The sequence below is a fragment of the Coregonus lavaretus genome (genome assembly GCF_964263955.1).
Source record: "Coregonus lavaretus genome assembly, chromosome: 40".
Taxonomy (NCBI): Eukaryota; Metazoa; Chordata; class Actinopteri; order Salmoniformes; family Salmonidae; genus Coregonus; species Coregonus lavaretus.
The window spans coordinates 3,556,150-3,583,159 of record NC_140027.1 but is presented as its reverse complement, the minus strand read 5'-3'; the positions used below and the strand labels follow the sequence as shown (position 1 = coordinate 3,583,159).

The following is a 27,010-nucleotide window of genomic DNA, read 5'->3' as shown; positions in this document are numbered from 1 at the left end:
AGCAATGAGCAACAGCCTCATGACACACACACACACACACTCACACACTGTATTTCCCTGCTTTTAAACACACACACACACACACACACAGACACAGAGAGAGAGAGAGAGAGAGAGAGAGAGAGAGAGAGAGAGAGAGAGAGAGAGAGAGAGATAATTAATTAGGTGTTGTGTATTAATTAGGTGTTGTGTAGTCAGTGGTAAAGCTCCCAGTTTAATCAGGCCGGCACAACAATATGTAATGACAAATAAATATATGTTTTCTTCGAGAGGGAAAATCCAGTTCAGCAATCTGCAATCGGCTTTATTTTACTTGCGGTTTCATTTCAGGCATTCTAGCCTACACACCAAACCGCAATGGCGTTACTACTTGAAGGACTTCTTACAGATATAGGAAAATGTCTCACATGTTCAATATGCTTTGACATTTTCACTGATCCAGTGACTTTAACTTGTGGGCACAGTTATTGTATGAAATGTTTAGATGATTATCTACGTGGAAAAGCGAATGGGAAGAAGGAATGTCCCCAATGCAGAGGTAAAATTAAACCAGGTTTAAAACTGCCTAGAAATTTTACACTTTATAACATCGTTAATGTTCATTGCGACCATAAACGTTTTTTATCCAACGAAGAATCTACAAAAGGACATGAAATGGAAGTGGTAAGTTAAAAAGTATGCTTATTGACTCCTGTCACGATCAACGTCGCGACATAATAACACCTGTGTGTACATGGAATTCTAAATAGGAATAAATCAGTTTGGCGGATACACTTTTTATGTTTTACAATAAACAAGTGCACAACTATAGAATATTATATGATATTACATTATATAATTGCCAGGACTTCAAAGAGGATAAAGCTGAAGAATGTGTTGCCTCACACTCACAAGAGACTGATATCAACAGACCATCTGAGCTTGGAAGTACTATTCAACAGCAACAGGTAAACTTCCCAGATACAGTATTTACAGTAAGCTACAACTTCCTCATTCTTAGTCAGTTTTATTTTTTAAAGATAATAATATTTTTTAAAGATACTTTTCATGCTCCTGTGTTGTGCCACCTGTCATATAGGCGGAGGCCCCTGTTGTTATAAATGACACAAGCTCAGAGGTGACAGATGACAGGTGTCCTGATGTCCCAGCCACCCATGACGGTCGGTTTCAGGAGTTGCCCATCTCCCCTCCATCAAATGACAGACACAGGGCCGAAGGTAGACTGTAGACTTTGTCCTATTCTTGAGTCTCATTTGAATATTACTCCTTATAATGTACTGAAACTGTAAATATAATGTGCTGTTTCACCAATCAACCACTAGGTGGGGTAGCCTATATACAGAATGGCCATTCAAAGACATCTGTGTCATTAGAGTACATCAGATATACCAGCGGTGTAAAGTACTTAAATAAAAATACTTTAAAGTACTACTTAAGTAGTTTTGGGGGGTATCTGTACTTTACTTTTTATATTTTGGACAACTTTTACTTTTACTTCACTACATTCCTAAAGAAAATAATGTACTTAAAACTCCATACATTTTCCCTGACACCCAAAAGTACTTGTTACATTTTGAATGCTTAGCAGGACAGGAAAATTGTCAAATTCACGCACTTATCAAGAAAACAACCCAGGTCATCCCTACTGCCTCTGATCTGGTGGACTCACTAAACACAAATGTTTAGTTTGTAAATTACGCTGGAGTGTGCCCCTTGCCTATCCGTAATTTAAAAAACAAGAAAATTGTGCCCTCTAGTTGGCTTAATATAAAGAATTTGATATGATTTATACTTTTACTTTTGATACTTAAGTATATTTAAAACCAAATACTTTTAGACTTTTACTCAAGTAGTATTTTACTGGGTGACTTTCACTTTTACTTCAGTCATTTTCTATTAAAGGAAAACTCCACCCAAAAACTATATTTTGGTATTTGCAAAATGCATCATATAGGGATGATTTCTGTATTTTGAAAGTTACATACAGTGGGGAGAACTCGGAATACTCTAAAATGTTAGGATATAAAATTAACACGTATAAAAAATTATCATGGCAATAGGAAAAATAAAAATAATAACTCATGATCTACAGCAATTCTTTAAGTGGACCACAAGAAATATGAAATACTTAGGATGCTTAATAAGTGATGACAAACAACAAATATATAAAGATAACTTTACCCCATTACTCAACAACATGAAAGCAGATCTAATTGAAACAATCGCCCCATAAATCTACCAGGTAGAATAAACCTCTTTAGAATGGCATGGCTCTCAAAGTTTTTATATTTATTTTCGGTAATACAAATTACTCCACCGAAGACATTCTTTTTAAAAATGATACTATGCCATAACAGACTTCATATGGGCAAATTAAAGAGGAACAAATATTTAAGATGTGCATACTCATCCCCAGAATCTTTTCACGTTTCTGTTTTCAAAGGATGGAGCTAACATTAACAACTTCATTACTGGGTGATCTGAAAAGTCATAGTCAATCGATCAATAACATAATAATACTTTTAGCAAAAATGTTTATTTTCAATTCACAATCTGTAGAAACAATGAGAATAGAAAGGTTCAGAACTTTTGTAAGACATCACAGTACAGTTGAAATATATATGGCAAATAGAAATCCTATATGGATGGTGTTAAAAGATTGATGGGAGGTGTTGAATGGAATTGAAGGATGGGACTAATAACAACTAACAACAAATAATTACAAGATAACTAATAATGTAAGCATACTGTGTCCATAATAAGTATATAGGTTGTAGGTTGGGAGCTTTTGTGAAAGAGCACAGTTAGAAAGATATGGCATATAGAAGCAAACCGGATGGACATCATGAAAATGATCAGAGAGGTTGAGAGTAGAGGAAGTTCAGGAGAAAAAACAAACAAAATATAATTATTGTAAAATGGACTGTGTCCATAAAATGTAGATAGTAGGTATAAGCTGGAAGTAGAGGCCTAATCATTGTTGTTCACTAGTTTACTCCAAGTAGGGAAAGGGTGGTGGGGTTGGAAAGTAACAAAGGGGAATATATACAGTGGGGAGAACAAGTATTTGATACACTGCCGATTTTGCAGGTTTTCCTACTTACAAAGCATGTAGAGGTCTGTAATTTTTTATCATAGGTACACTTCAACTGTGAGAGATGGAATCTAAAACAAAAATCCAGAAAATCACATTGTATGATTTTTAAGTAATTAATTTGCATTTTATTGCATGACATAAGTATTTGATACATCAGAAAAGCAGAACTTAATATTTGGTACAGAAACCTTTGTTTACAATTACAGAGATCATATGTTTCCTATAGGTCTTGACCAGGTTTGCACACACTGCAGCAGGGATTTTGGCCCACTCATCCATACAGACCTTCTCCAGATCCTTCAGGTTTCGGGGCTGTCGCTGGGCAATACGGACTTTCAGCTCCCTCCAAAGATTTTCTATTGGGTTCAGGTCTGGAGACTGGCTAGGCCACTCCAGGACCTTGAGATGCTTCTTACGGAGCCACTCCTTAGTTGCCCTGGCTGTGTGTTTCGGGTCGTTGTCATGCTGGAAGACCCAGCCACGACCCATCTTCAATGCTCTTACTGAGGGAAGAAGGTTGTTGGCCAAGATCTCGCGATACATGGCCCCATCCATCCTCCCCTCAATACGGTGCAGTCGTCCTGTCCCCTTTGCAGAAAAGCATCCCCAAATAATTATGTTTCCACCTCCATGCTTCACGGTTGGGATGGTGTTCTTGGGGATGTACTCATCCTTCTTCTTCCTCCAAACACGGCGAGTGGAGTTTAGACCAAAAAGCTATATTTTTGTCTCATCAGACCACATGACCTTCTCCCATTCCTCCTCTGGATCATCCAGATGGTCATTGGCAAACTTCAGACGGGCCTGGACATGCGCTGGCTTGAGCAGGGGGACCTTGCGTGCGCTGCAGGATTTTAATCCATGACGGCGTAGTGTGTTACTAATGGTTTTCTTTGAGACTGTGGTCCCAGCTCTCTTCGGGTCATTGACCAGGTCCTGCCGTGTAGTTCCGGGCTGATCCCTCACCTTCCTCATGATCATTGATGCCCCACGAGGTGAGATCTTGCATGGAGCCCCAGACCGAGGGTGATTGACCGTCATCTTGAACTTCTTCCATTTTCTAATAATTGCGCCAACAGTTGTTGCCTTCTCACCAAGCTGCTTGCCTATTGTCCTGTAGCCCATCCCAGCCTTGTGCAGGTCTACAATTTTATCCCTGATGTCCTTACACAGCTCTCTGGTCTTGGCCATTGTGGAGAGGTTGGAGTCTGTTAGATTGAGTGTGTGGACAGGTGTCTTTTATACACGTAACAAGTTCAAACAGGTGCAGTTAATACAGGTAATGAGTGGAGAACAGGAGGGATTCTTAAAGAAAAACTATCAGGTCTGTGAGAGCCGGAATTCTTACTGGTTGGTAGGTGATCAAATACTTATGTCATGCAATAAAATGCAAATTAATTACTTAAAAATCATACAATGTGATTTTCTGGATTTTTGTTTTAGATTCTGTCTCTCACAGTTGAAGTGTACCTATGATAAAAATTACAGACCTCTACATGCTTTGTAAGTAGGAAAACCTGCAAAATCGGCAGTGTATCAAATACTTGTTCTCCCCACTGTATATTGAAAACTTGATTGCTGACAAGCAAACCATTGTGGGACTATGTCAACAATGGACTAATGAAACAAATACCAAAATATAGTTTTTGAGTGGAATTTTCCTTTAAGATATCTTTACTTTCACTCAATATCTTTACTTTTACTCAAGTGTGACAATTGGGTACTTTTTCCACAATGGTCAGATACAGTAGGCTACATAAAGCTGAAAAACTTTACTGCATTCATCTAATGACTTCAATCTCACATTCTGTCCGTATCTGACCATATATGTCAGCAGGCTTCGCCCCTCCACCCCATCCCCTGCCTGGGGCCAGCTTCTCCTGGCTCACCTTCAACCCAGCCCTGGGCCACAGGCGCCTGACCATCCTACCCAAAGAGCACAGAGTGGTGACCAAAAGGGCGTCCTCCGCATGCCACGATGACCGCTTTGACATCAGCCAATGGATGGCGGAGCAGGAGTTCAGTGAAGGCTGCCACTATTGGGACGTGGATACGTCGGCGAGTGCGAGCTGGGCCGTCGGCGTTTCCTACCCCAGCATCGGCCGCAGAGATCACCTGGGTCGCACAGCCAACTCCTGGTGCCTGGAGTGGAGCAGGGACAAGTTGTGCTATTGGCACGATAACATAGAGGAGTTTATCAAACATGGCTGCCCCAGTATCGTTAGACTGGCTCTGGACGTGACGAATGGGACCTTGTCGTTTTATAGCCTGTCTGACAGTCAGACACTGCTGCATTGTGTCGAGGAGGGATTCACAGAGCCAGTGAGGCCAGTGTTCTGGCTGTTTGGGCTGAAGCCAAACAATGCTCTGTCCTTTCCTCCTTGGGCTTCATAAGGTGATGTGAGGATGGGGACAACATAAAGAGTTGTCTGTTTATGAATGAGATAAATAAAATAAAAATATTTAGGAATGAGTTGTCTGTTTATGAATGAGATAAATAAAATAAATTTTTTAGGAATGAATATATTTAGCACAATATTCCTATTAGAGGTAAAAAATAAAATGACAATCACTTAAAAAAAATTATGTTGCTTTTTTATTTCACCCAAAGAATGTATGGACTTTTGCATTGTTGTAGTAGCTGTACAACATTTGTCCCCTCGTGCGCCTCGTTGGAGGCGGGTCGTAACTTCAGGTTCAGGCTAGCTTGCGCGGTCGTAACATTCAGGTTTGTGTGCAGACGAATGACTGTAATATCAATGTCGACAGTAGCAGCTACAACCAACCACACCAGCTAAGATTTATGTCAAAGAGAGGACACCGCTTTCCAAGAAGCCGTTCGGGAATATCATTCAGTGCAGGGCATTTACTACGAACGCAGCGCAGTGTCAGTTAGGTTTCTGTTGGTGAAGCTCAACTGGGAAAATGCAGACGTAAGCCAGGCCAGATAGCTGAACGCTGAATGTATTCAACCACACGAGAGCATAAATGATTTTCATGAACGAATTTGCAGATTTGGTCTTCAACAGTGGTAAAGATGCGGAAAGACGTCAGAATATTACTTGTGGGAGAGCGTAAGTGGATTTGTTTTGGTCTACTCTGGTAGTTCTGTCTTACTGTCAAGCTCCAGCCTGCATGCATGACAGCCAGCTGGAGGAGCGCGTGATGCTGGTACGAGGACTAGCTAGCTGTGTTGTTCCACTAGGTTCATCCAGTTTTATAGCTAACGTTACACTACCACATACACACACCATGATGGTAGCTACGCTACACACTACTCGGCCATTAGTGTCATAACATAACATAGCTAGCTAGCTAGCTAGTATCCTAAACAATTTGATGTTTAGACCAAGTGACATTGGCTATTTACCATCTGCTGTGATGCTGACTGACTGCCTGTCCACATGACATGTTTGTCATATCAGTGCATGGTTTTGCAATTGACATCTAAGCAATTAGCTCCAGCTAAATGTCAGCTTTAGTTAATGTGTTCAAAACATTCACTCTGACTCACCTGAGCAGCACCTGTCCACTTTCAAGATACACTGCATGGCCAAAAGTATGTGTACAACCCTTCAAATGAGTGGATTTGGCTATTTCAGCCACACCCGTTGCTGACAGGTGAATAAAACCAAGCACACAGCCATGCAATCTCCATAGACACATTGGCAGTAGAATGGCCTGTACTGAAGAGCTCAGTGACTTTCAACGTGGCACCGTCATAGGATGCCACCTTTCCAACAAGTCAGTTTGTCAAATTTCTGCCCTGCTAGAGCTGCCCTGGTCAACTGTAAGTGCTGTTATTGTAAAGTGGAAACGTCTAGGAGCAACAACAGCTCAGCCGCGAAGTGGTAGGCCACACAAGCTCACAGAACGGGACCGCAGAGTGCTGATGCGTGTAAAAATGGTCTGTCCTCAGTTGTAACATTCACTGCTGAGTTCCAAACTGCCTCTGGAAACAACGTCAGCGCAATAACTGTTCGCCGGGAGCTTCATGAAATGGGTTTCCATGGCCGACCAGCCGCACACAAGCATAAAATCACCATGTGCAATGCCAAGCGTCGACTGGAGTTGTGATAAATCACGCTTCACTATCTGGCAGTCCGATGGTCGAATCTGGGTTTGGCGGATGTCAGGAGAACGCTACCTGCCCGAATGCATAGTGCCAACTGTAAAGTTTGGTGGAGGAAGAATAATGGTCTGGGGCTGTTTTTATGGTTCGGGCTAGGCCCCTTAGTTCCAGTGAAGGGAAATCTTAATGCTACAGCATACAATGACATTCTAGACGATTCTGTGCTTCCAACTTTGTGGCAACAGTTTGGGGAAGGCCCTTTCCTGTTTCAGCATGACAATGCCCCTGTGCACAAAGCGAGGTCCATACAGAAATGGTTTGTCGAGATCGGTGTGGAAGAACTTGACTGGCCTGCACAGAGCCCTGACCTCAACCCCATCGAACACTAATGCTCTTGTGGATTAATGGAAGCAAGTCCCCGCAGCAATGTTCCAACATCTAGAGGAAAGCCTTCCCAGGAGAGTGGAGGCTGTTATAACAGCAAAGGGGGGACCAACTCCATATTAATGCCCATGATTTTGGAATGAGATGTTAGACGAGCAGGTGTCCACATACTTTTGGCCATGTAGTGTATGATTCTCTCTAATAACAGGGTTTGTTATACAGTGCCTTCGGAAAGTATTCAGACCGTTGACTTGTTCCACATTTTGTTACGTTACAGCCTTATTCTAAAATGGATTTAAAATTATCTACACACAATACCCTATAATGGGAAAACGAAAAGTTTTTTTTTTTTTTTTTACAAAACAGAAATACCTTATTTACGTAAGTATTCAGACCCTTTGCTATGAGACTCGAAATTGAGCTCAGGTGCATCCTGTTTCCATTGATCATCCTTGAGATGTTTCTACAACTTGATTGGAGTCCACGTGTGGTAAATTCAATTGATTGGACATGATTTGGAAAAGGCACACACCTGTCTATATAAGGTCCCACAGTTGACAGTCCATGTCAGAGCAACAACCAAGCCATGAGGTCGAAGGAATTGTCCATAGAGCTCCAAGACAGGATTGTGTCGAGGCACAGATCTGGGAAAGGGTACCAAAACATTTCTGCAGAATTGAAGGTCCCCAAGAACAGTGGCCTCCATCATTCTTAAATGGAAGAAGTTTGGAACCACCAAGACTCTTCCTAGAGCTTGCCGCCCGGCCAGACTGAGCAATCGGGGGAGAAGGGCCTTGGTCAGGGAAGTGTCCAAGAACCCGATGGTCACTGACAGAGCTCTAGAGTTCCTCTGTGGAGATGGGAGAACTTTCCAGGAGGACAACCATCTCTGCAGCACTCCATCAATCAGGCCTTTATGGTAGAGTGGCCAGATGGAAGCCACTCCTCAGTAAAAGGCACATGACAGCCCGCTTGGAGTTTGCCAAAAGGCACGTAAAGACCATGAGAAACAAGATTGAACTATTTGGCCTGAATGCCAAGTGTCACGTTTGGAGGAAACCTGGCACCATCCAGGTGAAGCATAGTGGTGGAAGCATCATGCTGTTGGGATGTTTTTCAGAGGCAGGGACTGGGAGACTAGTCAGGATCAAAGCGCTCAGGACCTCAGACTGAGGCGAAGGTTCACCTTCCAACAGGACAACGACCCTAAGCACACAGCCAAGACAATGCAGGAGTGGCTTTGGGACAAGTCTCTGAATGTCCTTGAGTGGCCCAGCCAGAGCCCGGACTTGAACCAGATCAAACATCTCTGGAGAGACCTGAAAATAGCTGTGCAGCCATGTGATATTTCAGTTTTTTTGTGTGTTTTTTTTGCAAACAATTCTAAAAACCTGTTATTTGCTTTGTCATTATGGGGTATTGTGTGTAGATTGATAAGGAAAAAAACCAATTAAATCAATTTTAGAATAAGGTTGTAACGTAGCAAAATGTGGAAAACGTCAAGGGGTCTGAATACTTTCCGAATGCACTGTACTGTTTATACAGGGACCCAGGGCTCAACATTTCACATTTGCCTAATTCAATTCTCTTCCCTTCTAAAGCAAAGCCCTATTGTGATTTAGTAAGCTGTCAAGTAGCTCTCTCTGGCCACGAATGCGGCAACTTGGTGTAAGAGGGATCTAATATTTCACTGCAGCAGCAGAAGCAGCAGCATCACTATCTCTCCTTTGTGTGTGTGAAGCACAGACTGCCAATTTGTACAAGGCAAGCCTATCTCTTCATGCCAGCTATGATGTTTGAAATGTACAGAGAAACAATGCATGACAGGCTGCAATTCCAAAACAGTTACTTTACGTACACATGATAATAATGCAATAGAAAGTGTGAGGCTGTGCACATTGCCTCTCCCTCTGCCAATTCTAGTATTGAGAAGAGTCTCATTGCCAGGCGTGACACTGAGCCAATATGACATCCTCCTCGTCTTCTTTTTTCCCAACAGCCAAGGTGGGGAAGACTTCCCTGATCATGTCGCTGGTCAGCGAGGAGTTCCCACAGGTGGTACGTAAAGACGCTTCCTGTAACCTCTCTGGGTTTAGTAAATCGATTTCATAATAATGATTACTGGTATGTCTATTCAGCCTATGAAGCACTATTCTCAAACTGAGTGCTTTGAATTGTATCGGGTAGACGGGTAACTCCCCGTGGGAGATGCACATCTGGATGATCAGCAGTAGTACTCATAAACAGTTATTTACATTTTAGTCATTTAGCAGACGCTCTTATCCAGAGCGACTTACAGGAGCAATTAGGGTTAAGTGCCTTGCTCAAGGGCACAACGACATATTTTTCACCTAGTCGGCTCGGGGATTAGAACCAGCGACCTTTCGGTTACTGGCACAACGCTCTTAACCACTAAGCTACCTGCCGCCCCTGCATTACCTAAGTGGAATGTACGTTTTGAGTATCCCATTGGTGTCTCTTTATGACGGTCATCCTTGGTTGGTTCCTTGTAACAGGTGCCCTACCGGGCTGAAGAGATCACCATACCGGCAGATGTCACCCCAGAGAGAGTTCCTACACACATAGTAGACTACTCAGGTACTGTAACTGTACTAACAGTGTAGCTATATCATGTATACCTTATCTCAGTTGTACTATGCAAACCATGGGTAAACATGTTATTGTACATTCAAGCCATGTACACTGAACTACTACACTAATACTGTCCTGTTGTTCACTAACTGCATGTTTTAACTCGCACAGAGGCGGAACAAACAGATGAGCAGTTGTCTTCAGAAATATCAAAGGTGAGATTAGAATCAATGTTTACTATTGTAGAAAGATTTGAGAGTCTTGCAGAGTCCAGATCGTAATGGTTGTCGCTCCCTTTACAGGCCAATGTGATTTGCATAGTGTACGCCGTCAACAACAAGAAGTCCATTGAGAAGGTGAGTTTAGTCATAGCCTAGGATTTCATTGTATATGTGTATTTTTGAAGTACTATATGCACATTATGTTATGATATCAGCCAGTTCATACTCATGTTTGCTTTTTGTAATGTCATGTCTTCACCATCATGTATTCCGTTAGGTGACCAGTCATTGGATTCCTCTTATAAATGACAATACAGACAAGGACAGCAGGTGAGGGATACAGTCTAGGTTTAATTGTGGTTCTTACGTATGTAGCCCAGTTCCTGCATGAGCTTTGCAATGGTTACGCTATTGTCTTAATGACCTATAACATGAAGAGTATGGGGGGTGTAGTGTAGTAGTGGGTATCCTATGTGGTATGTGTATTGCAATGCTCAACCACTACCAGGGTTCACCCAACTGGGTCGCTGTAAAAGGCACTCTACATGAAGTTACATGAATTTGTTTTCTGTTCAATATATGATATATGCATGGATGTTTTCCTAACGTTTTGAAAGAGGAGATGGGAATGAGTCATAGACACAAGTCCACGCTTTTCACAACTTGAGTCATTTCAGTAAATTGACTCATTTTCTCAGTAGAACAGCAGTCAAGAAATACAATAAGTCATGTTGAGCCTAGTTTCATGCATGCAGACCCACCACATTATAATATTATTTCTAGGAAGACCAATTGAGATAAGAAAATATGTATTTTCCAAGGGAGACCTCGCCAGTATACATGACTATCACACACTACAATCACATGATTTTATGTCTGGATTGGGAAAATGGCCCTGAATGTAAAGCTTTAAAACCTAGTAAATAACTCTATATAAAAACAATCCAATCAACCATTTACAACCTTTCTCTCTCTCCGTCCTCCCCTATAGGGTTCCTGTCATCCTGGTGGGGAACAAGTCTGACCTGGTGGAACACAGCAGCATGGAGACCATCCTGCCCATCATGAACCAGTACACTGAGATAGAGACATGTGTGGAGGTGAGACTGCCAGAGGGCTTCTGTACTGAGTCACCCACTGTGTTGTAGCACTGTGACTTCACTACACAGAGTAGTGATTCATCGCCAGATATAGCACAGAGGCTGTGTAAAAGCCACTGACCTACTCACCCCATGTAGATTTATCAGCATTTACACTTTATGCACACTTATCTCTTATCATGCACACTTATCATTTATTATGCACACTTATCATGTGTACTTATCATGCACACTTATCATGTATTCTCATCATTCACACTTATCATTTATACTTATCATGCACACTTATCTCTTACCATGCACACTTATCATTTATCATGCACACTTATGTATACTTATCATGTACACTTATCACTTATCATGCACACGTATCACTTATCAACAGAGGAGTGATGCACCTCCAAATGTAGCAATGAAGATAAATCAATTAAAAGAAATGACTGTAAATGTCTGCTACAGTAACTATTTTTAGAATGGCTTGAACAGTTCCGGTATCTATTAAAGATGTATAACAGGGGTGGGGCTTATATTTGAACAGTCCTTTTTATACAGCTATACAGCTTTTATTGTGCTGCTATAGAGCTTACAAATGTTACATGTTGTAAATCTAAATCTGTAGGGTTTAAAGCTGGTCCCAGAAAACATGCTCTATCTATGTAGCGTTTACCATCATCATACAGGGTGACAATGTGAGTCCATACAAAGACTATATACATTAAGACTATACAGTGCCTTGCAAAAGTATTCATCCCCCTTGGCGTTTTTCCTATTTTGTTGCATTACAACTTGTAATTTAAATGGATTTTATTTGGATTACAGGTAATGGACATACACAAAACAGTCCAAATTGGTGAAGTGAAATGAATAAAATAACTTGTTTAAAAAAAAAATCTAAGATAAATTACGGAAAAGGGGTGCGTGCATATGTATTCACCCCCTTTGCTATGAAGCCCCTAAATAAGATCTGGTGCAACCAATTACCTTCAGAAGTCGCATAATTAGTTAAATAAAGTACACCAGTGTGCAATCTAAGTGTCACATGATCTGTCACATGATCTCAGTATAAATACACCTGTTCTGAAAGGCCCCAGAGTCTGCAACACCACTAAGCAAGGGGCACCACCAAGCAAGCGGCACCATGAAAAACAAGGAGCTCTCCAAACAGGTCAGGGACAAAGTTGTGGAGAAGTACAGATCAGGGTTGGGTTATAATTTTTTTTTTTTATGAAACTTTGAACATCCCACGGAGCACCATTTAAAATCCATTATAAAAAAATGGAAAGAATATGGCACCACAACAAACCTGCCAAGAGAGGGCCGCCCACCAAAACTCACGGACCAGGCAAGGAGGGCATTAATCAGAGAGGCAACAAAGAGACGAAGTGTCCATAGGACCACTTTAAGCCGTGCACTCCACAGAGCTGGGCTTTACATTGCTTAAAGAAAAAAATAAGCCAACACGTTTGGTGTTCGCCAAAAGGCATGGGGGAGACTCCCCAAACATATGGAAGAAGGTACTCTGGTCAAATGAGACTAAAATTGAGCTTTTTGGCCATCAAGGAAAACGCTATGTCTGGCGCAAACCGAACACCTCTCATCACCCCGAGAACACCATCCCCACAGTGAAGCATGGTGGTGGCAGCATCATGCTGTGGGGATGTTTTTCATCGGCAGGGACTGGGAAACTGGTCAGAATTGAATGAATGATGGATGGCGTTAAATACAGGGAAATTCTTGACGGAAACCTGTTTCAGTCTTCCAGAGATTTGAGACTGGGACGGAGGTTCACCTTCCAGCAGGACAATGACCCTAAGCATACTGCTAAAGCAACACTCGAGTGGTTTAAGAGGAAACATATTTAAATGTCTTGGAATGGCCTAGTCAAAGCCCAGACCTCAATTCAATTGAGAATCTGTGGTATGACTTAAAGATTGCTGTACACCAGCGGAACCCATCCAATTTGAAGGAGCTGGAGCAGTTTTGCCTTGAAGAATGGGCAAAAATCCCAGTGGCTAGATGTGCCAAGCTTATAGAGACATACCCCAAGAGACTTGCAGCTGTAATTGCTGCAAAAGGTGGCTCTACAAAGTATTGACTTTGTGGGGGTGAATAGTTATGCACGCTCAAGTTTTCAGTTTTTTTGTCTTATGTCTTGTTTGTTTCACCCCCAAAAATATTTTGCATCTTCAAAGTGGTAGGCGTGTTATGTAAATCAAATGATACAAACCCCCCCAAAATCCATTTTAATTCCAGGTTGTAAGGCAACAAAATAGGAAACATGCCAAGGGGGGGTGAATACTTTCGCAAGCCACTGTATGTTGTGCTTGTTTACTGTATATTCACTTAGGTTCTATAGCCTATGTTGAGATTATTTATGAGCATGTCCTTCACTGAGACAATCTTCATATTTTTCTCATGATGGGAATTCTATGGGTCAATCATGTGCTTAGCGTGATGCACAGGGTCAGCTTGGTATTGGTTTCAGTCTAGACTCTTAATGGAGCTATTGCTAAGGGATTTATATAACTTGCTCAAGTCAGTATGTGAGTGTGCATTCATTTTTCTAGGAAAATCCATTAGGGCTAATAGACAGGTTGCATGTAAAAATGTGCATGTGTACTCCTCTTCCAAGAGGTACAGTGCATTCGGAAAGTATTCAGACCATTTACTTTTCCACATTTTGTTACGTCACAGCCTTATATAACAGATGTTCCTCATCAATCTACACACAATACCCCATACTGGCAAAGTGAAACAGTTTTTTTGAAATTTTTGCAAACATAGAAAATTAAAAACAGAAATACCTTATTTACATAAGTATTCAGACCCTTTGCTATGAGTCTCGAATTTGAGCTCAGGTGCATTCTGTTTCCATTGATCATCCTTGAGATGTTTCTACAACTTATTTGAAGTCCACCTGTGGTACATTCAATTGATTGAACATGATTTGGAAAGGCACACACCTGTCTATATAAGGTCCCACAGTTGACAATGCATGTCAGAGCAAAAACCAAGCCATGAGGTCAAAGGAGTTGTCCGTAGAGCTCAGAGACAGGATTGTGTCGAGGCATAGATCTGGGGAAGGGTACCAAAACATTTCTGCAGCATTGAAGGTCCCCAAGAACACATTGGCCTCCATCATTCCTAAATGGAAGAAGTTTGGAACCACCAAGACTCTTCCTAGAGCTGGCCGCCCCGACAAACTGAGCAATCGGGGGAGAATGGCCTTGGTCAGGGAGGTGACCAAGAACCTGTTGGTTACTCTGGCAGCACTCCAGAGTTCCTCTGTGGAGATGGGAGAACCTTCCAGAAGGACAACCATCTCTGCAGCACTCCACCATTCAGGCTTTTATGGTAGAGCGGCCAGACGGAAGCCACTCCTCAATAAAAGGACCATGACCGCCCGCTTGGAGTTTGCCAAAAGGCACCTAAAGGACTCAGACCATGAGAAACAAGATTCTCTGGTCTGATGAAACCAAGATTGAACTCTTTGGCCTGAATGCCAAGCGTCACGTCTGGAGGAAACCTGGCACCATCCCTACGGTGAAGCATGGTGGTGGCAGCATCATGCTGTGGGGATGTTTTTCAGCCGCAGGGACTGGGAGACTAGTCAAGATCGAGGGAAAGATGAACGGAGCAAAGTACAGAGAGATCCTTGATGAAAACCTGCTCTGGAGCGCTCAGGACCTCAGACTGGGGCGAAGGTTCACCTTCCATCAGGACAACGACCCTAAACACAAGACAACGCAGGAGTGGCTTCGGGACAGGTCTCTGAATGTCCTTGAGTGGCCCAGCCAGAGCCTGGACTTGAACCCTATCTCTAATATCTCTGGAGAGACCTGAAAATAGCGGTGCAGCGACGCTTCCGATCCAACCTGACAGAGCTTGAGAGGATCTGCAGAGAAGAATGGGAGAAACTCCCCAAATACAGATGTGCCAAGCTTGTAGCGTCATACCCAAGAAGACTCAAGGCTGTAATCGCTGCCAAAGGTGCTTCAACAAAGTACTGAGTAAAGGGTCTGAATACTTATGTAAATGTGATATTTCAGTTTTTTATTTTAAAGAAATTAGCAAAAATTAAAAAACTGTTTTTGCTTTGTCTTTATGGGGTATTATGTGTAGATTGATGAGGGGGGAAAAAACAATTTAATCCATTTTAGAATGCGGCTGTAATGTAACAAAATGTGGAAAAAGCCAAGGGGGTCTGAATATTTTCCGAATGCACTGTATACTATGGATACATTTGATTGTCAATTCAAGGAAACAGACTTGACAATCAAACTGATCCAATCAACCCTAGAGTTTGACCCCCATGGCTTTCCTCCACCCAGCTAGCCATAGAGCCGTGTCCAAAGTCCCGCTTTGGCTGCTTCCTCCTCCATGTTTCACAGTCTAATTAGTAATGGCTTATCCCTCAGACAGATCCTGGCTGTTAAATCCTCCCTGGCCCCAGCCAGCCAGGTCACAATGGAGACTGATGTAGAACACTACTATACTCTACTGTAAACAACTCTCACTTTCCTGACCCATCTAGTGGAAAGAAAGAGAGAGAGTTTGTCATTTTTGAGTGCACAGCTTAAAGATGAAATCCGCATTAGGGGAAACAGCAGCACTGTCCGCCCCAGCACCTTTGTTATTGTTTTTGTTTTGTGGACGAAACGGAGGTGAATCGAGCAGCTTGCAGTGTTCGTTTTAGGCAGTAACTTCTTTGTTGTTGTAATATCCCAAATTGTCGTGGAAATTTCACCGTTTAAGGATTCCAGCTTTAAGTGCTTTCTGCACTGTGATATTTGTTTAGGTATTTTAGTTCAGGGCAGGAACTGCATTGTTGTTTTTGATATGTTGGTAAATATAAATATTATTTCAGGATGAATGAAATTCATATTTTGTATGTTCTTTCTGTATTTCCATAACTTTTTTAAAAAGTGTTCAGCAAAGAACCTGAAGAACATTTCTGAGTTGTTTTACTACGCCCAAAAAGCTGTCCTGCACCCCACTGGTCCCCTATACTGCCCAGAGGAGAAACAGGTAAAGGGTGAAGAAGCCCTCTTAACAGAAGGTTACAGAATAAGAATTGTTCATAAAATCTCACGTTTACTTTGAGGCCAACTGTATCATTATACTGTTGATTTGACTTGATTCTCAGATGAAGCCTGCTTGCATCAAAGCGCTGACTCGCATCTTCAAGGTATCAGACCTGGACAACGATGGGATCCTCAATGATAATGAGCTCAACTTCTTCCAAGTGAGTTTGAACTCTGTGACTCTGACTCCTAGAGCAGCACAAGGATACATTAATTACAGTAATAAGTTAACTAGCCCTTTTTCATTCAGGTGAAGGGTTTAAATAGAGTTATTTCAGTGTTTTCCTTGACAGGTTTTGTGATTTGTGTGTGTGTGTGCGCAGAGGACATGCTTCAATGCCCCACTGGCGTCTCAGGCCCTGGAGGATGTGAAGAACGTTGTGAGGAAGAATGTGATCGACGGTGTGTGTGACAACGGCCTCACTCTCAAAGGTATGCTCTATTAACAAAAGGAGGGAGTGGACTATGAAGTTCCTGTTGATCCAAATGTTTGTCCTTTTCTGTTTCTTTGCCAGCTCAGTCCTGTATTTCTTAAAGAACTAGTCACACCTTTCTGAAGCACCATGTTTGAGCATGTTGTGATATGTTTGAATAATGTCCCCATATTCCACATTCCGAACACCCACACACTCACTCTAGTTGACCTATATCATTGTGGTCCTCCTCAGGGTTCCTGTTCCTCCACACTCTCTTCATCCAGAGGGGGAGACATGAGACCACCTGGACGGTCCTCAGGAGGTTCGGCTACGACGACGACCTGGAACTCCACCAAGACTACCTGTTCCCACTCACGTGAGTGTACTGTCTGTTTCCGCATCTCCACTATAACCTATTCCTCCAGGGTGTACTGTCTACTTCTACACCCATATCAACAAACTATCTCCCCTTGTAGTAGTGATGGGGGGGGGGAATCAATACAATTTTGCGATATTGTATAGTTTTGACAATATCGCAAAATATAATTTTTGCGCTAGTTGGCTGTACCCGCACCAAAACTCAAGTATTTAGGGTGCCAATTTGTTTTCAGCACTGTTATTTCCATGACTGATCAAAACTTGTTTTCTCTTGTCCCTCTGCAGCAGACATATGTTGAGCAATATGTTTGGAACGTCGAATCGCAATTAAATCACAGTATCGAATCACTATACATATAGAATCGTGAGAATCGTGATACATACAGTGGGGATAAAAAGTATTTAGTCAGCCACCAATTGTGCAAGTTCTCCCACTTAAAAAGATGAGAGAGGCCTGTAATTCTCATCATAGGTACACGTCAACTATGACAGACAAATTGAGAAAAAAAATCCAGAAAATCACATTGTAGGATTTTTATATGAATTTATTTGCAAATTATGGTGGAAAATAAGTATTTGGTCACCTACAAACAAGCAAGATTTCTGGCTCTCACAGACCTGTAACTTCTTCTTTAAGAGGCTCCTCTGTCCTCCACTCGTTACCTGTATTAATGGCACCTGTTTTGAACTTGTTATCAGTATTAAAGACACCTGTCCACAACCTCAGTCACACTCCAAACTCCACTATGGCCAAGACCAAAGAGCTGTCAAAGGACACCAGAAACAAAATTGTAGACCTGCACCAGGCTAGGAAGACTGAATCTGCAATAGGTAAGCAGCTTGGTTTGAAGAAATCAACTGTGGGAGCAATTATTAGGAAATGGAAGACATACAAGACCACTGATAATCTCCCTTGATCTGGGGCTCCACGCAAGATCTCACCCCGTGGGGTCAAAATGATCACAAGAACGGTGAGCAAAAATCCCAGAACCACACGGGGGGGACCTAGTGAATGACCTGCAGAGAGCTGGGACCAAAGTAACAAAGCCTACCATCAGTAACACACTACGCTGCCAGGGACTCAAATCCTGCAGTGCCAGATGTGTCCCCCTGCTTAAGCCAGTACATGTCCAGGCCCGTCTGAAGTTTGCTAGAGTGCGTTTGGATGATCCAGAAGAGGATTGGGAGAATGTCAGATGAAACCAAAATATAACTTTTTGGTAAAAACTCAACTCGTCGTGTTTGGAGGACAAAGAATGCTGAGTTGCATCCAAAGAACACCATACCTACTGTGAAGCATGGGGGTGGAAACATCATGCTTTGGGGCTGTTTTTCTGCAAAGGGACCAGGACGACTGATCCGTGTAAAGGAAAGAATGAATGGGGCCATGTATGGTGAGATTTTGAGTGAAAACCTTCTTCCATCAGCAAGGGCATTGAAGATGAAACGTGGCTGGGTCTTTCAGCATGACAATGATCCCAAACACACCGCCCGGGCAACGAAGGAGTGGCTTCGTAAGAAGCATTTCAAGGTCCTGGAGTGGCCTAGCCAGTCTCCAGATCTCAACCCCATAGAAAATCTTTGGAGGGAGTTGAAAGTCCGTGTTGCCCAGCGACAGCTCCAAAACATCACTGCTCTAGAGGAGATCTGCATGGAGGAATGGGCCAAAATACCAGCAACCGTGTGTGAAAACCTTGTGAAGACTTACAGAAAACGTTTGACCTGTGTCATTGCCAACAAAGGGTATATAACAAAGTATTGAGAAACTTTTGTTATTGACCAAATACTTATTTTCCACCATAATTTGCAAATAAATTCATTAAAAATCCTACTGTGATTTTCTGGATTTCTTTCCCTAATTTTGTCTGTCATAGTTGCAGGCCTCTCTCATCTTTTTAAGTGGGAGAACTTGCACAATTGGTGGCTGACTAAATACTTTTTTTCCCCACTGTATCATATCGGCACGTAAGTATCGTGATAATATCGTATCGTGAGGTCCCTGGCAATTACCAGCCCTACCTATTAGTGTGCATGTCTTTACATCTACCCACAGGCACAGACATTGGCCATTCCGTGTGCCTAGTCCATCATGCTTTTATTGCCTTTGTCTTCCTCAAGGACAACCTGAGCCTTAGAGACTTCCAATAAGTAATAATAAATATCTATCAACATTGATTCCCATGCAGAAATACACTTCGGCTTCACCAGTACAACAAAATATGTCTGCCTCCCTTCTTTCAGATTGAGATGGGCCACTAAACCCCAGTATAACAGTCAGGATTAACATCCATCCCCCTTCTAGCTCTGACCTCAATTACCCACAAGTCTCTCTCTCTCCCCCTGCCGAGCGTCCATTGAGGACGTAATTGAATCCGTCATCTTCTTATTTATCTCGTAATCTCTGCAGGATTCTCCATCTGACTGTTGTGGGGTGTGTGTGTGTGTGTGTGTGTGTGTGTGTGTGTGTGTGTGTGTGTGTGTGTGTGGTGTATGTGTGTGTTCCCCACCTCTACTGTACCGTCAGGTTGAAAATACCTCCAGACTGCACCACAGAGCTGAATCACAATGCCTACCTCTTCCTCCAGAGTGTCTTCGACAAGCATGACAAGGTATTGACCTTTCCTGTGGTATATGATACCATTGAATTTGGAGCCAACATTTCAGACTAACAAAAGTCAAACCGTTTCTAAACTCTGCTGGCAGTGAATGAACTATAAATCGAGTGGTCAAGCTAGTGTTTGTCCGTATGTTCTAGATGCCAATGACCGGTGAGGTGTGTGTGTGTTTTTCAGGACCGGGATTGTGCCCTGTCCCCAGAGGAGCTGAAGGACCTGTTTGACGTGTTTCACTACATGCCCTGGGGTCCCGACGTCAACAACACGGTGTGCACCAACGACGAAGGCTGGATCACCTACCAGGGCTACCTGTCCCAGTGGACGTAGGTTACCACCACACACACCTGAACACACACAGACAGACACACACACACACACAAGAGAGATGTACTGCTGTGTTAAATGCACAAAGTGTTTCTTTTGTTTATCTAAACTATGGAAGTCTGAATGAACCCCCAAGACAGTGTGTCTTACAGTGTATGACAGTTTCCATTCACTCCTCTGTGTATCCCTGTGCCCAGGTTGACTACCTACCTGGATGTCCAGCGCTGCCTGGAGTACCTGGGTTATCTTGGTTACTCCATCATCTCTGAGCAGGAGTCCCAGGCAGCAGCCATCACAGGTGGGAGGACAGCCCATTGTCATGGCAACTGAGACAAGCGCTAGATTAGATATGAGCAGAGACATATAGAAGACGAAGATGGCTTCTACCAAAGTTAGCTGTAAGCTGTAGTCTACAGCCAACCTGTTAACATTGTGTGCTAGAACTTCATGTTGTATTCAATTCTCTATCTAGAGAGCAGTGACGAAGTTACACTTACTGAAACCACATTCTGCATAGGACTAATTTACATTTTACATTTACATTTTAGTCATTTAGCAGACGCTCTTATCCAGAGCGACTTACAGATAGTGAATACATTTTTTTTTTTATACTGGCCCCCCGTGGGAATCGAACCCACAACCCTGGCATTGCAAATGCCATGCTCTACCAACTGAGCTACATCCCTGCCGGCCATTCCCTCCCCTGGACGACGCTGGGCCAATTGTGCGCCGCCCATGAGTCTCCCGGTCACGGCCAGCTGCGACAGAGTCTGGATTCGAACCAGGATCTCTAGTGGCACAGTTAGCACTGCGATGCAGTGCCTTAGACCACTGCGCCACTCAGGAGACAAATGACATCCAAAGCATATTAAGCATTAATTTATATACATTCATTTGCTGCGTAAACTAAACTGTGTTTGTGTGTCCTCTCCGTTCTACAGTGACGAGGGACAAGAAGATTGACCTGCAGAAGAAGCAGACCCAGCGCAGTGTGTTCCGCTGTAACGTCTTCGGGGACAGCGGCAGCGGCAAGAGTGGCTTCCTACAAGCCTTCCTTGGAAGAAACCTCATGGTCAGTGTCAACATTAATTCATTCCCTCAAAGAGGAAGTTGTAAGTCGGTGGCAAGGATAACTTCCCTGGACAGAAGAAACATTTGAACAACATAAATTTAACAACTCCATGTCACTCCAAATACTTCAGTCTACTTCCTGTTTAAAACTTTTTGGAATTCCTCTTGGTATTGGTAAACTCTTTTGTATGTTTGAATAATTTTTCACCCTCCTTTTTTTTCTCAGCGTCAAAACACCATTAGCGAAGAGCACATGTCCTACTATGCTATCAGCAATGCATATGTGTATGGGCAGGAGAAATACCTACTGGTGAGTTGTCTTTGACTTACTCTTAATCGATTAGATGGTGTTTGTTTGTCCACAGCTTTTCAGCCTAAACGTTGTGTGTGTGTTTCTGTGTGTGTTCATTCATTTCTTCTTTCCTCTCCTCTCCCTCAGCTCCACGAGGTCTTCCCAGACTTTGACGTCCTCTCGGATGCTGACCTAGCTTGTGACATTGTGTGTCTGGTCTACGACGCCAGCAACCCCCACTCCTTTGAGTACTGCGCCAGAGTCTTCAAGGTATGTGCTGTTCACAACCAGTCCTTCTACTTTCCGTGTTTGTCTATTTAGTATTTCAAGATGGCTACCCAATACGCTTCTAATCAACCACTGAATTAGAGTAAATGTTTTTAAAGCGGAAGCCATCTGTTATTACCATATTATTACAAATATGGGCTTCTTTAAAAAAAGTATATTGCTGAATTTCACATGACAGTGTCCAATAACAATATCCCTCTGCCTTTTGCAGCAATACTTCATGGACACCAAGACGCCGTGCATGATGATCGCAGCCAAGTCGGACCTCCAGGAGACCAAGCAGCTATATGCCCTCACCCCTCTGGAGTTCTGTAGGAAGCACAAGATGCCCCCTCCGCAGGCCTTCACCTGCAACACGGCAGACGCACCCTGCAAAGACATCTACACCAAACTCACCACCATGGCCATGCACCCGTGAGTAGTGGAGCACTCTGTTGTATTAGGCTTCATGGGGCCCTAAAACCCCATGTCGAACCTTCAAATCCCTCCCTCAAACCCTAAAGCTCTACCTTAAGCCCTTGAACCCTCTCCACAATCCCTAAAAAAATCCTTTAAATCTTTAAGACCCCATCTCATGCTGTAAGACCCATTTGCCAAGCTCCAAAACCCCACCTCAGGCCCCAAAACTGCCCCTAAGATGTTAAATTCTACCTCATCCCTCACTTCCCAAATTAGTCCCACTTCACATTGAAATATAGAGACTCTGAACTCTTGGGGTGAACGGTATCCACCATCTTGGTTAGATGTGGTGGTTACGGTGGTGGATTCAATTTGCCATTAGCTGCTACTGTATGTTTATTGCCCTTGCATGCCCCCTCTCCCACTACTCTCTCTTTGTCAGGCTGTTGTCCACACTGGTCACCTCTCTGTAACAGGTCACATAACCCATGTACACAGTGGACTGGACTCACCTGAACTGTAATCCTCAGAAGCATAGCCAACACATGGGGGACAGCATCAATGTATCACGTATTTAATCCAGTGCATTTTGATTTCATCTATGGACCTCTAACTCTGTGGTGGCATGGGGACATTTAACAATGTTGACAATTATCCAAATTGATCCAAAGTGGCTATTTGGAGTTTACAACCCCCAACAGTGTGAGGTGAAGATTACAATGGATCAGACTTGTGGTCATGCTCTCCCGTTGATTAATTAGACAATTCTCCTCCTATCTTCCTGGGTGGGTGCTCTTGGTTTTTAACCCCTGTTAAGAGATGAGCTCTATGGACCAAAGAGCTCAAACCTTCTGGTGGCATGGTTCTTTCTGTTCTAACTCTTCTTCTTCTTCTTCTTCTTCGTGTGTGTGTGTGTGTGTGTGTGTGTGTGTGTGTGTGTGTGTGTGTGTGTGTGTGTGTGTACCTCTCTCTCCTCAGTCACGCTCGGCTGCGCTGTATGTGTACCTGTAACAGGTGCACCTTCTGCCACCTGCAGAACTTCATCAACTCAGAGCTGGTGCAGACGGTGAAGGCCAAGCTCTACACCGCCATTTTCAGCAGGTCCTTTACTCTTTCACAGAGACCTTTGAACTCTTCTGTTTCACAATCCTCCTTTACGTCATTCGTCCTTTTCTCCTTCTCTTGCCATTTCATTTTGCCCCTGAAAAGTTTCCTCATTTTGTTCATCATGTGGATTTTGTCTTCCTTTTCTGTCTATCTGAGAACCCTGTCTTTGCCTTCACACTCTTCTGTTTTAACACTCCTCCTCTTCATTTGTCCCTCTTCTTCATTTGCTGTTCATCACCTCCGTTTTGACCCTGTTTTGGAATTGTGGCGTTTTGCTCATCATGTGGATTTTGTCCTGTGGATTGTCATAACCCACTGTTTGTTTTCATGTAAATCCTCCTGACATCTCACTCTTATTCTTTTGCCTCATCCCAACATTCCTGTATTCCGTTCCTGATTCTGAGTTCCTTGATCCTCTCTCTTCGTCATTCGTCACTTGTTTTACCATCTTGTTTTATTCCAACCTTCTTGTTCCTTATGTTCCTTTTCATGAATGAATAATACATATGTAGTCTAATAATGCAGATTTCTAGTGTCATATCTGTTCATCCTGTTGGACTTTCATATTTTGGCTGCTTTAGTTGTGATTAATACATAGGACTGTAAGGAGGGTCAAAGTCAAACAGTTTTGAGGGAATTCCTGCATAGCATGTATCATGATCATCTGTGTAAGCAGAGAGGTTATGTAAAAGCATTACATGTTGTGGTTTAGTTATTTCTCTGCCAACTGACCTATGTGCTCTCTCTCTGTTTCTCTCTTTCCTTCTGTTTACTTCTCTCGCTGTCTTTCTGTGCCTGTCACTCTCTTTCTGTCTCTGGATCGTGTTGTTCTCTCTCTGTGTATCTCTCCTTCTCTCTCTTCTCAGACATGTGACACAGGCTGACCTGAAGAGCTCCACCTTCTGGTTGAGAGTGAGTGTGGGAGCCACCGTGTTCGCTGTGCTGGGCTTCGCCATGTACAGAGTGCTGCTCAAACAACGGTGATCCACCCACCACCATCACCATGCAAACCCAACCTCCGCGAGACTTGTACCCAATTCTGTTTGTGCTATTTTGCCAACTACTATGGTCTATGGAGTGAATCCTAGCTTCCACTTAAGTTGAATTTTCACTTAGTCATGTATTGATGTCAATGGGAGACTAAGTGAAAATTCAACTTAAGTGAAAGTTAGGATCTGCCCCATAGTCCATAAGAGTTGGCAGGACAGCACAAACAGATCTGGGACCAGGCTAAGCTACAGTATGTCCCCCATGTGATGAGGGGAAAAAAAGCAAACATTATTTAGTTTTATACCTAGAAATTTCGCAAGAAAATGACTGCTATTGTTCTTTATTTTGGTGTCTGCACTGACAGTATGGCTATATATAATATTTATATTGAAAATGTGAGGATATAACTACTACTGATGAAGCTAGTGATTTCTTCTCTTTAGGCAATAGATCTATGTTTTGGTTACCTGTGTGGATTGAAATGGTGAAACAATTCAATGTTAATCAGTTGAAGGAGGGGTAGTGAAATGGAAATGGGTACGCAAAAGAACCAATACCATACACATAAATATATGCTTTAAAACAAAGAAAGACTGAACAAATTTGTAAATAATGTATATATAACTCCTTGTATATTTGTTTTCCCATGAACAAACAACATTATGAAGTTCATATGCTGAAGCTATAATGGTACAACAAAGCCACATTGGAAGCTATAAAGGGATTCGCTTTCAATCATTATAATTTCCTCAAACCAGTTCAGTAGAGGCTGTTCTGATGTTATTAAAAGAAGGTTGTTCTTTAGTTCGCATTCCAGGGTCAGAAGCTTGGTTGCATACTTGCAAATTTGTATGTCTGAATTGGCCCATGTTCAATCACTGGATGTTCCGTAAGGGATGATACTTTTTGGGTGACTGCGCCTTACCCCTAGACTCAGTAAGGCAGTAGTAGCCTCTGTGGCCCTCCCATGTCTTCCTGTATGGGTGTGGACCACCCAGGTGCTGTGTGTGTTGGGCGTGCATGTCAAATCAAATTGTGTGTGTTGGGCGTGCATGTCAAATCAAATTGTGTGTGTTGGGCGTGCATGTCAAATCAAATTGTGTGTGTTGGGCGTGCATGTCAAATCAAATTGTGTGTGTTGGGCGTGCATGTCAAATCAAATTGTGTGTGTTGGGCGTGCATGTCAAATCAAATTGTGTGTGTTGGGCGTGCATGTCAAATCAAATTGTGTGTGTTGGGCATGCAGGTCAAAATTGTGTGTGTTGGGCATGCAGGTCAAAATTGTGTGTGCTTGCTATGCGTGTATGTGAGGCTGTACAGTCGTTATATTTGCAGGAGCTGTATGTGCATGCTTTGCTTTTTCTGATCATCCTCCAATATTGTTATAATATAAAATATACTGTTATTATGAAGCTAACATTCCTCTTAGTGGTATTATTCCAATTATCCAAATGTTATCAAGTACCCCCACCTCCCAGAACATTAGAACAATTGTGTTTCACCTTTGCTTTTCCTAAGTTTATAATAAATAAATCTACTTTAATCCTGTGTCAAGAATGTTTATTATTGCATTTGGGATCCATCATTTTTTCCCCCCATTATGCATTTTTATAATAAAAAGCAGCAGCTAATGCACACCCAAATAGTTAAGCAGGTGCTGACTAATGGAAAGGTACACTTAAAATAAAGTCGCACACTATATATTCTCCCAATGATTTATTGGGTATCGCCAATGTTTCGGAACAGTGCCTTCCTCAGAGCACATTATGCAAGTCATCCGCAGGCTGTAGAAGTGATTGGTGTAGTTTTGACTTCAGACTATTTGTTGTAGTTTTGAGGTAATGCCAACATGCTGCTGTATGTTCTCTCCATTTCAGGTCCTTACTGCATTGGTCAGGGAAGATCCTACTGAGGGGTAGGGAAGATCCTACTGAGGGGTAGGGAAGATCCTACTGAGGGTAGGGAAGATCCTACTGAGGGGTAGGGAAGATCCTATTGAGGGGTAGTGAGGGAGGTAATTCCCCCTGATTCTTCCTCCCAAAGTTCACGTGAAGGATGAAGTAATGTGTGTAGTAACTGTAAGTCTGCCTGTGAAGTCTGCCTGTGGACACATGGAGGCAGTATTGTCAAAATAATGATTCCAATATCTACAGACAGCACAGACTGTACACCACCACGGCTACCTAATAACAATATTCAGGGCCCAGTCGGATCCCTCAGGGACGAGATGTAGCTCTTCTGTTCCGTGGGTTGCATTACACTTTCTGAGCTGACCCCACCGGTAGTTGACCTGTGAAAGTTGAGCTGTGAAAGTTGACATGTGAACGCTTCGCCCAATTAGATCATTTTAATTGGCTGTTCCCCTCTGCTCTCCTGTTGGGGTGCACTACAGGGGGGGCCAATGGTTTCAGTCACTCACTGGTGATATGGAGGATGTTGATACTATGAGTGTCTCCGAGTGTCGCTGTAACTCATAATGAGTGAATGAATAAGATATTATGAGTAAGTGTCTGTGTTACTGACTGGCCAAATTGCGTTGATTTCAATATGCGCAACCAGCAGGGTATTGTAATGCTTTGC

At 42.7% G+C, this 27,010-nt stretch overlaps 2 protein-coding genes across 3 annotated transcripts; both read left to right on the top strand.

Moving 5' to 3' along the window:
• Positions 1-89: 89 nt before the first annotated feature.
• LOC311113290 (E3 ubiquitin-protein ligase RNF135-like) lies at positions 90-5,672 on the top strand. The gene is made up of 4 exons (XM_084156509.1): positions 90-663; positions 846-947; positions 1,079-1,217; positions 4,935-5,672. Exons 1-4 carry the CDS (start codon positions 358-360, stop codon positions 5,489-5,491), a joined length of 1,104 nt encoding a protein of 367 aa, XP_084012635.1. The 5' UTR covers positions 90-357; the 3' UTR covers positions 5,492-5,672.
• A 133-nt stretch (positions 5,673-5,805) lies between these two features.
• Positions 5,806-25,938, top strand: LOC311113615 (mitochondrial Rho GTPase 1-A-like). 2 transcript variants are annotated; one of them, XM_084156875.1, is made up of 20 exons: positions 5,806-6,171; positions 9,553-9,611; positions 10,070-10,151; positions 10,317-10,360; positions 10,448-10,501; positions 10,644-10,696; positions 11,358-11,466; positions 16,393-16,494; positions 16,613-16,711; positions 16,874-16,982; positions 17,219-17,342; positions 19,869-19,953; positions 20,137-20,282; positions 20,481-20,581; positions 21,225-21,355; positions 21,581-21,664; positions 21,794-21,916; positions 22,146-22,348; positions 23,312-23,434; positions 24,307-25,938. In XM_084156875.1, the coding sequence occupies exons 1-20, from the start codon at positions 6,135-6,137 to the stop codon at positions 24,422-24,424; spliced, it is 1,986 nt and encodes a 661-aa protein (XP_084013001.1). In that variant the 5' UTR covers positions 5,806-6,134; the 3' UTR covers positions 24,425-25,938. The 2 variants fall into 2 exon arrangements, with proteins under 2 accessions (XP_084013001.1, XP_084013000.1); XM_084156874.1 differs by lacking the exon at positions 23,312-23,434 and having other exon boundaries at positions 24,307-24,573.
• Positions 25,939-27,010: the final 1,072 nt, after the last annotated feature.